A 10,795-nucleotide genomic window follows, 5' to 3' on the forward strand; every position below is an offset into this window, starting at 1 on the left:
ACAGAGCTACATTATCTGAAAAAAACCCCATGTGCCTGTATCCAGTCATCATGGCCATCACCTACACTGACAGACATGTGCAGGTAATTACAGGAAAAGAGATCAAAATGTGGAAGTACATTACTGGGTTTCTGTTACATGTTAGAGAACTCAGGCTGCTTTCTGTACTATGTATGGCTAATAGAGCAGAGTCAACCTCATGTGTAATGACATCTTCACTCGTGATATAGAAGAAAGCCTCCCACCAGGAATTTCTCAAATCATCAAAAATAAGAGGACTTCAGCCCTTGTAACACTGAATGCCAAACCAAAAGTAGTTTTCCTAATGTATTCTTTTCTGCAATATTATTCAGTCTCATATCATTCTAAAAAAAGAATAGCATGTGATATACCTGTTCAGCAGAGGGGAAATTCAACAATACTAAGCAGTAATATTTTAATGAAATTGAGAAGGCAGCAATTTTTTCTTACCACTGTTCTGGAGACTTTCTTGCACAAGTAAGAGAACATCTGGTTGAGTCATCTGTCAATAAAAGGAATAAAGCTGTTTTTGTATCAACCACCTTTCAAGAAAGTGATTTTCTACAACTCAAAACCACCTCTACGTGTACTTCACTATTATTAAGTTGCATCAAAAGGAACAGGAGCTCTGCTTGCTTTGAAGGAAACTCTATCAAAAGACTTGGTTATGGTAAGAAAACCCCTACCAACAGAATTATCATTTCAGTGTGCTTAAATATGACTGCATTCTGACACAGTGGACTTACATCATATTGAAGACTGGAATTATGGCTTTTAAAAATTCTATGCACTTTATGAACTTAGATCATTCTTGGTCTCCTAAAGGAAATGTTAAATTCTAACAATGTGACTGCCAAATCAACTACAGAAGAAGTAAGTTTAAGTATGGAATCATGTCCTTAATTTCTTTTCAATGTTCAAGCACAAAGATGCATAAAAACAATTAACATGACAAATAAGGACCTTAAATTACTCTACATATAACCATGAGGTTTCATGGCTCAAATATAACCTAGTAGTCAAAACGTGCACTTGTGAATATAACAATACACTACCAGGATCAGTACTGAAACAAGATCACAGAAAAGTCATTTATTCCAGCTGTTAGAGAATATAAATAATCATCTGTCTCAGGGACTTCTAGAGTACACGTTTTAAGTGTTTTCAGCAGAAGTTTCAACAAAACAAAGATGTATTACACTGCCTGATGACTACAGTTCCATGAAAAATGTTGTTTTAAGACCAGACCACCTCTGTTTTACCTAATGGGCTTTTGTAAGAAGTGTTACTACCACATTATAGAATATATTTACAATATAATCTACATGAAGATGCAAAAAACCAAAAAACCACATTCAAAACCACTAACACATACTTAATAAAACGTCCTTACTTACATTGGCAGGAAACAGGATATCTATGTTTAAGTCTGAAGTTTTGAAGCCAAATCTGCTATAGGAGGAGCCATACAATCTTAATGAACACTCTGCAACAAAAAGAATTATGCTTCATTTACACTATGCCTAATTCTAAGTCTGTAGCTCCTTACAGCATTGCTAATAGATCTTAAACCTACACCTGGTTTTGGTAAGCACAGAAACAGGTTTATATTGCTACATCAAGTTCAACAAGCTAGTAACTACACCTGCTGTTTTAGAATTTAGAGAGCCAAGATTTTAAATTCAGTTTTCATTTCATAAGCTCCTGGGGATTTTTTTTGATTGAATTCTTTTTTTTTTTTTTGTCTGTTCAGTTTTTGTTGTTATTTTGTCTTTAGTAAGTTGGCACAGCTAGCACTTAAATTGCAAATAATACCTGGCAATTTTTGACGCAGCAAGTTTTCCATCATTGCTTTAATGTTAAGCCTTTCTTCTAGATCTTCATTATTTAAGCCAAACTCCTGCACAACATTTTCAATAGCAACACCAATAGCTTGTATCTGGGAAGGCGTTGGAGGAGGAAGGGCAGTCAGCAGCTGTTCTTCTTGCTTTTCCTTTCAAGACAAGACGAATATTTTAAAGAGTTTCTTGAGTTGCTTTATATGCTAAAATCAATGCAAACAACTAATCCCATATAATACCACCACCACCACGAATTTTCCAGGTAATGTAGATAATTTGAAGCAATAAAAAAATCCGATACTCCAGGAGGCTTCAGTAACATTCAGAGATATATCCACATGTATTTGACATGTAAAAAAAAAAAAAATCACCAATTCTTTCATCACCTATGAAGTGTAAAAAGGCAGGAGTTAATGAGGAAGTAACAGAAAATCTGCGTAAGACATATATTTGTCCAGTTCAAGCGGAGGAAGTAGAAGATGTTTAAGAAAAAGGTAAAATTGATGCTATGCTGGAAGTTATTTTGATGCTTATGCTCAAAACAAACCTATTTCCTTTACATATAAACAAATCTGTAATACTCCACAGGTGTTTAATTTCTGCAGTATTTCTGACATGAAATATTCATTGTGACATAGAGGTTATAACTTCTAATACTGCCATACCAACTGTATTTGCTTATTCCTACTGCTCATTTCAAAGTCCAGGTTGCAAGCTTACTGTTTTCATTAGTATTACTATGCAAAGTTTTTAAAAATATTGAAACATGGTAAAAACTAAATGTGGAATGGTTTTCAAAGCAGTGAAGTTTTATAATTTTTAGTGGGGAAAGGAAGATTTCATTAAACTACAGTTTATACTTTTTTCTTGTGCTACACTCACCTTTAAGCTTTTCTTGTGTCTTTTTTCTTTAATATGCTTATGAGCAAAAGCCACTGACTCAATGAGAACATCACACAACTTGCAGGTATATTTTGCTGATGGGTAGCTTCGAGGTTGCTAAAATAAAGATAGTTAAAAAAAAAACCCTTAAAATATAGAAAAGTATTATTTTCACTTCATTCAGTACTCTTGCTAAGTTCAATGGACTAACTCTGAAACCTACACCCACTCACTTTAGCTTCCTTCACCTCTTATTTGCCATCAAAAAGTTTGCACATCAAAATAATGTCAGAGGAATGAAAAGGTGTCAGTCACACCCAACACCTTATCTTTTACAGGAGAAAATACCCAATGCCCATAGAAGAATATATTAATTGAAGAAACAACTACTCCAGCATTTTAATTAAGATCTGATGTCATTCCAAGAACTAAAGGAGAAGCAATTTTTTGAGCTTGAACTGTTATCAACGTTGTAGCAAAAAAACCCAAAGGATAAACCCTCTTCTTTTTACCATTCATTAACAGCAATAAAGTTACTTAAATTCTGTAACTAAAATTTCTAGCTACAATCACAGATATTGCTCAAAGTGTACCATCCAGAATATATTTATATGCACAAAAATAGGAGAGGTCTAGCTGTACAAGTAAAGAGTGTGGCACCTTCTTCAGTCTATAAATGTAGTCTCGCTTCAATCGTTCTTCAGCTTGCTGCAGTCCCAAAAGTTCTTTTGCTGACAGCACAGATTCATCTATGACTGGACCTTCCACTTCATCATGATCACATTCATCTTTTCTAGTTCTTCTCAGTCTTCTTGGTTTTCTAAGCTTCTTCATGTCTTATAAAGAATTATGAGAGCAAACACGTCAAATAGCTGCAGAGTGCCACGCAGCATTTAAAAATTCTTTTCCTTAATTAACATTCTACTTACATGAGTTAAAGAAAGCACAATTCACCTACCTGGTTTGGTTTCACAATTTGTCCTGTGCAAGTCAGATAATAATGTGTATATTAGTATCACAACCTATAGTACCTTTGCCCAAACTATAAATAAATCAACTAATTGTTCCACTGAAGAAAATTACCTTATTTAGATAACTTTGTTAAAACTGGCCAAAAAAAATAGAACTAAATGCAATAAATATACCTGTATTTCATTACACTGAAAATATAGAGTACGTCCAAAGACTTTGGGATGCCTGGCTAGCTTTGGCAGACAAATAAGCTACACTACAAGTATTACAGAATGAAAAAGTGTAGTCCAATCTGAATGATTTGTAAGACCTAGCAGCACTCTGATATGGCACTGCTGGATTATTACCAGCGATAATGTAATTTGCCTTTCAGCTAAACCAGTATATGGATCACTACTACCGTCACAATATTAAATAAACAAAAGTAAGCACCACTGCTGGCTACAGAGACTAAAGAATGGACTTGCTAAGTATGCACACATTGCTTTAATAAAGCTGTAAACTGTAATAATATTACTAGTAATAGTAATAATAATAATAATAACGCTTTAAAAGCTTGTGTTGTGTTTACAGCAAAAGCTCTGGAGCAAATTAATATAAATACCCCTTCGACTTTTAAGTGAATTTTATCAACATTTTGAAGCAGAAACTGCTATTGGCCCAAAGCCAATACATGTAAAAATCATCTCAGGAATAAATATACACATCAGATTTTCACACCTTGCCTTTCACTTGTACAGCTATACAGGATGCCCCAATGCCTGGAATTTCTGAAGTTCCCTTCTTCTAAGAAAGTACATGCAACTTCCTCAGACTCCCAAACTTTTATCATATCATAGGCTTTAATTTGTAGTAATTAAAAAGGAAAAAAAATCCAACCAGATAAACTCCTCTTCCACATATATTTAAAAAATTTCTTTCCCATGACCACAATTTTTGTGTCTAATAATTGGCAAGAGGGTAGCAACAGAGTTCTGTATTTGTGACCAGTTATTTGATTCATTCCACTACGCAGCATGCCAGCATGCGTGTATTAGAGGTGTAAACAGTATCAGGGCAAAGATGGTAATATAATTGCCTTGTTTCAGTAGCAGCACAAGTTTAAGCTACAATGAAGAGAATTTAGGCCTAATAGGCTATAGAAGCAGTACTCCAAAGGAATCTCCAGGGAGCAGAAATGGAAGTCTGAGTTTCTGAACCTTCTCCAGATCCTTCATTTTTGCATCAACGCTTCTGCTCAAATTCCTAAGATGTGCCACATCTCTTTCACTACATTTTTAAACTAATCAGCGTGGATAGAACCTGGAGGTATATAAATGTTTTCACAGAAAAGCCTGTGACAACTACCTACTTATCAACTGTTTCAGTAGCCAACAAGAAACTTAAAAAAAATTACAAACTAAATAAATACTTCTAATATTTCATAGGTAGAACAGTGACAATCTAATTATAGGTTAATGATTAAATAAAGTACTAAAGAACAGTGTCTCAGAGATTTGGTAAACTTCCTTATGAGCTACAATAAAAACGACATGATGGCTCTCGGGGGTGGCAAGGGCCAGCAACCCCGAGATGTGTGCGACGTCTCTGCCTTGGCCGGCGATATCGAAAGACGAGTCGTAGATCTTTGCTTTCGGTCTCAGAAGTGTTTATTCTTTCTTATCAAGAAAAAATTTTCCTCCCGCACAGCCAGGATCCGTCCAGCAGGACAGTGCGAGGCGCTCTGCCTGCCCCTGGGGAGGTGTTATCTCTTTACACCCAAAACTATGTACTACACGTTTTACAATTATTTTCCAATACCTATCACCTATACTAGACAGTGAGCTTCTACTCTAAACCAATCTAAAAGTGCCAACATCACCACTGAAGATGGAGGCAGAGTAAAAGAAGGAGAAAGGCTTGCCACACCCAAATCCCTCCATCTTGCCCCCATAACCCTTATACTAAAAAACCCAAAATCTACTTTTTCATTCAGTGAGAATATTGTTATCACACTAATTAAACTGCAGAGGCTTGAAGGTCTTCATATAAGGCTGGTAATTTGTTCCACGGCTCATAATCAAACCCACAGGTGTTCTGGGCTGTGCGCCAGGGTCTCTGAGCCCCCTGGCAAGGGGCGGTTTCAGCAACTCTGGACTCCCAAAGGGATGTCCTGAGTTCTGACAGATGGCAATGAAAAGGACAACTGCACAAAATATTTCAAGTAAATGCCAGAAGAAACATTTTTAGTAATTTTGCTACTCGACCCAGAACTTCTGAAGGGACCTCAAGGGGTGAGCTATGCCATGCCTGTGCTTCAAAGCAGGATGAAATTAACTCTGTCAAATCTGAGCAATGCTCAGCTGCTCTTAAAGGCCTTCAAGTACCTTTTCCATGAGCTGCTCAGACAACTTCTTCACAATCTCCCTAGCTTTACCTTTAAAAACTTGACCTTTATTCCTCATCTGAATCTTTCTTGCTCAATTTTAGACCCACTGCTTTGTGTCCCATCTATTGGAAAGAAACAATACAGTTTACTACATCAGCTTTTTACAGCTTCCTACACAGAAGAACGTTACTATGCCTCCCTACCCTCTTCATTTTGCAGAAATTTTGGGCATCGTTTACAGTTTGAATAGCTTCTGTTTCCTACATATCTCGACAACCTTCTTGCTTTTCTTTGCACAGCCTCCATTTTATTCATACAAGTGGGGTGCCAAAACTGGACAGACTACTACTCAGAAAAAGGGTTACTTCAGACTGTGAGTCTTTTTTCATGCCACACAACCCCATGATAATGACTACTCATTATCATCTTCTGATTCACTATAATTTCAGATCCTTCCCCCCCCCCAAAAAAAATTGTATTTCATCCTATATGTAGGTCATTTCTCCATCTGTGCAAAGTTATTTTAATTGACATTCCTGCTTTTCTGCATTCCATTCCTACCAGCTCCACAGCACATTCAATTTTCAGAGCACACAATAAATAGGTCTGCTGTCTTCATTCATCATTAGAGTAGTATAACAAACATTGAATGGAATAGAATCCTCACTCACTAGATGTTGACTCCCTACTTTCTTTAACTGACAAAATCTTTGGTAGTTTCTGAGTATAGTTACCTAATTAGCTCTGCAAGTCTCTTAATTTAATTCAGACACAATTTAATTTTCCACTAGCTTACTAACAGAACTGTCACATAAGAGTATCCAAAATAGTACAGTACTAGTACAAGCAATACCTACCAACTACCCTTCCCATGTCCACAGGGGAATGATGCCTATTTTAAATAAATTCCAAAAATCTATTTCAGTGAGTTCCTGAAGTTTTACAGAAAAAAGTTCATTACATCCAGTAAAAGAAGAAACTAAAGAAAACGTTAACTGAAGAAAAAACTTGTGAAAACACTCTGCTCTCTTCTCATGTGAGTTTGAGCTGTGTGCAGCTTACTTCTAACAAGGAGAGACACCGGGCACCTGTTCGTAGTTTTTCTGTTTAGTGACACTAGTATCATGGGAAAGGACATTTAATTGCTGGACTTCCTAGTGTCAACCAGCAATAGCTCTTCTTCTCAGCAGATCACTACTGTCTTTGGCTCCCACTCTTAAATAAAATGTGTTTCTTGTCAACTAGCATTCCATGCTAGCAGCATCACACACAAGTTATATTCTCTATATTCTTTTAAGCTTCCTTTTTCTACTTGCATTCAATGAAAATACTATTGTATCAATCACTTCACCCTCCCTTAGGCTGTTGTTCCTCACATTTCAATGCTTTGGGTTTGTACTCTGATTATTAGTACCAACTGCCCACAGGGAAGTTAAATATGTACGAAGAACTAGGCTCGTGTTATTGCTGTACTGGGTTCTCACAATACTGACATGGCGTTGCTTTCAATCTTCATTAAGACACATTGTTAAAGACCTCATTGGTAGCTCCAAAAATCTTACCCTGTTATCAGCTTAACTGAAAGATCTCTTACCATCCTTGACAGATTCCACCAAATTGTACAGGGAAAACAACAAACAGGATACGACACAGATGCTGCAATCTACTTACTCCTATCACTCACAGGCTAAACGACAAAGACAATACAATCTATAAAGCAAGTTCTGTATAATTTGCTGTAACCATTTGTCTGAAGTGCTACAAGTACAGAGCAGTCAATAGTTTGCAAAACATGAGAGAACAAAACCACTTTTTTTGCTTTAATAGTGAATCTTGAAATTTTACTTTTCAGTAACACATGTAGTAAGCTACTTTACTGGATAGCTATGCAAAAACAAAGAAACGTGATTACCAGAACTTCCTTTCTGCATGTCTGGCACATCTTTGCTCATTAAATCTTCCTGAAGTTGTCGTCTTATATTTCTGTTTCCAGCAGGTTCCACCTCATGAAAAGAATCCTTTCTTGTCCTGCCATGGCCAGGAATCCAGGCAGCAGAACGGTGCTCTCTCCAGGTGTCAGAAGTACCATGGTGATCATCAGATACCCACTTCTTTATTTGCTCTCTTTGAATATCATTTAACTTTGACCCTTGACTGTAAGCTGTGTTTTTAAGTGAATTTGGGCTGCTCATAACACTTCGTGGCCCTCGCCTGGGACTGCTTCCATAATGACCTGGACTTCCCTTTTTCTTTTGCAGGCTGGTATCTCTTTTATTGCTACAGCCACTTCCATATTCATCCATGACTTGGTATTCTATCTGTAAGGGACTTTCTTTTAATTCTTCCGGATGCAAAATTTCCTGATCCTTATTTTGTTTGGCAAAGCAAGGTTTTGCAGCATCTCCCATGGTTATTGCTGTTCAATTTAGCGATTCCCACCTAGAAATCAAAAAGTTAAGAGCTGTTTTTTAAAATCAACCAAGGAACGAACACTGGGTATTAACTGCTACGGAAATCTCAACAATCAAAGCCCTGGCTTAAACCATGGCAAGAAAAGGCAGTCCAAAACACAGCTAGGTCTCTTCTCTTAGTATGTCTTAACACCTATGGATGGTTTATAAAATGCAGAGATGGCCTATGGTTTTCCCAGGCCCTAAGGTCTTTAGGACAGATAGAAAATTTTAAGAGTCTACATCAGTCTCAGCTCAGTAGGAAAGCTTTGGAAGAATGGCTGAAGGAGGCAAAAAAGGAGGCAAGGATGACCCCAAGGACATTCTACATATCAGAATATTCCTCTTTGCCCACGGTAGATACTGTTCACCTTGTTAAGAATGAAAATCTTGATCATCAGAGGACAGAGAGATGCAGAAGCTAAGCTGCAATCTAGCTATCAGGCTATATGATATAGTGACTTAGAAACAATGTGCTCCCTGCACATTTTAGCCAGACCACCACTCAGTATTAAGCACTCCTATTTCATATTATTTTAGCATTGTCTAAAACATCCAAACCACTGAATTGCTTGCACATCCATTCCCTATTCTTTGGTTACCTCCATTTTCCTAATGCAAAACACTTCCACAGAGCTCTAATTCCATTGTTGTCAAAAAGCCACGTGGACTGTGAAAGGGTAACTACAGGAAGAGACTGTGTAAAACATATTAAGTGGAAGTGGTCTCCTCAACACTGAATATTTTGTGATTTAAATACAGACATATACAACCAAACAAAAAAGATTTTCTCTTTCAAAATACATGTAGATGCTTAACGATGCAGATAAAACTGTAAAGATATGTAAAGAGCATTTTCAAGCACCTAGACATCACAAAATGCCCATCTGTTGCCATTAATATGGGAGAAGGGTGACTTTTCACTTTTTTGGGTTTTTTTAAGTTCTGCAGGCCACAAAGGCACTCTTAAGAATCTCAGTGCCTGCATTTTATAGGCCTGAGGCTTTTAGTGTTTATGCCCCTCTTAAAATGAAGAGTTTTTTGGTCCCACACAAGCAACAAAACAAATAGGATTCCTGCCCTAAAGAACAGTATTTTACCCAGTTATGTACATCTCTGGAAATGCAGCTGTTCCAGCTAAGAGCTGAAAGAAAAGTTTCAAACACACGAAGTGCACTTGCTTCCCATTTCAGGCAAGAAACGCTGTCAAACCCGAATTTCAGAGTGACCTAAACCCAGCCTGTTTTAAGAGTCATCCCCAGAAGCAACGCCCACACCCTGCCGCCGGGCTGGATGGCGACACCTCCCTGCACGGGAAGGAAACAGAAAAGTCAAAGTTTACGTTCGCCTCCGGCTCCCGACCACGACTGGAGTTGCGAGCCTGGTGCGGGCAGGGGGCTGCCCTGGGGCCAAGCGGCACCGCAGACGGGCAGGGCACGGCTGCCGGCGGGGCCTGCAGCATCAGGCAGCGCCGCGCGAGTTGCCAGCGGGACCCGGGCGCAGGTGTTGAGACACCGGCGCAGGCAACACTCAAGGTGGGCCAGGGCTCCCTTGCCGCCACGCTGCAGCTCCCGGCTCGCTCCTCCTCGGCCTCCCACAGGCTAAGGAAGGTCCCCAGCCCCCTCCTGTCGACCCCCGACTCCGGTGGAGGAACTGTGGCACAGCATAACCCAAACCTGCCGCCTCAGCCGGACACGGCCCGCGAGCAGAGGGGTCGCGGCAGGGCGAGGCACGAGGGGACCGAGAGATGTAGGGAGGGAGAGAGGGAGGCAAAGGGGGGGGCGCCGGTGGACACCGCCCGCCGCCGGGAAAGGCCTCGCCCTGCCGCCGGCCGCCAAGAGAAGGGCACTCACCGCCCGCTACCGCCGGCCCGCCCGCCGCCCAGAGCTCGCCATTGTGGCGCGACGGAAGCGGCGCTGCTCCCTCGGCGCGCCCGATCCGCGCGCGTCTTCCGGCAGCGCGGGCCCGCCCTCCGCGCCCGGCGGGGCGGCACAGGGCCGGGCGCGGAGGTGGGGCCGGTCTGGTGAGCTTGGAAGGTGTACCTGGCCGAGCGCCGACGCCTTGCGTCCGGTCTTTCCTTAACCTCCCGTCATGCTGACTCCACCACCTCCCTGAGTAGGCCGTTGCCACGTCTAATTACCCTTTCTCTGAAGAAATTACTCCTGATGTACAAGCTGAGCCTCCCCTACGTCAGCTTGAGGCTCTGCCCTCTTGTTCTGTCACCTGGTGCCTATGGAAAGAGGCCGACCCCCACCGGCTGC

The 10,795-nt window shown here is 40.1% G+C and overlaps 1 protein-coding gene across 2 annotated transcripts in view; it reads right to left on the bottom strand.

Moving 5' to 3' along the window:
* Positions 1-10,472, bottom strand: part of TUT7 (terminal uridylyl transferase 7) — a 35,123-nt gene extending 24,651 nt beyond the window's left edge. For both annotated transcript variants that reach the window (XR_014616949.1, XM_084225811.1), the window contains exons 1-7: positions 10,388-10,472; positions 7,997-8,523; positions 3,405-3,580; positions 2,745-2,861; positions 1,837-2,014; positions 1,419-1,507; positions 472-523 (exon numbers count right to left, since the gene is read on the bottom strand). Coding sequence is in view for 1 of the 2 variants with exons in the window: in XM_084225811.1 (XP_084081937.1) it covers positions 472-523; positions 1,419-1,507; positions 1,837-2,014; positions 2,745-2,861; positions 3,405-3,580; positions 7,997-8,492 (1,108 nt within the window). In the remaining variant the exon portion in view is untranslated. The remainder of the gene's footprint in view (positions 1-471; positions 524-1,418; positions 1,508-1,836; positions 2,015-2,744; positions 2,862-3,404; positions 3,581-7,996; positions 8,524-10,387) is intronic.
* Positions 10,473-10,795: the final 323 nt, after the last annotated feature.

Source organism: Fringilla coelebs (genome assembly GCF_963513975.1).
Source record: "Fringilla coelebs genome assembly, chromosome: Z".
Lineage (NCBI taxonomy): Eukaryota > Metazoa > Chordata > Aves > Passeriformes > Fringillidae > Fringilla > Fringilla coelebs.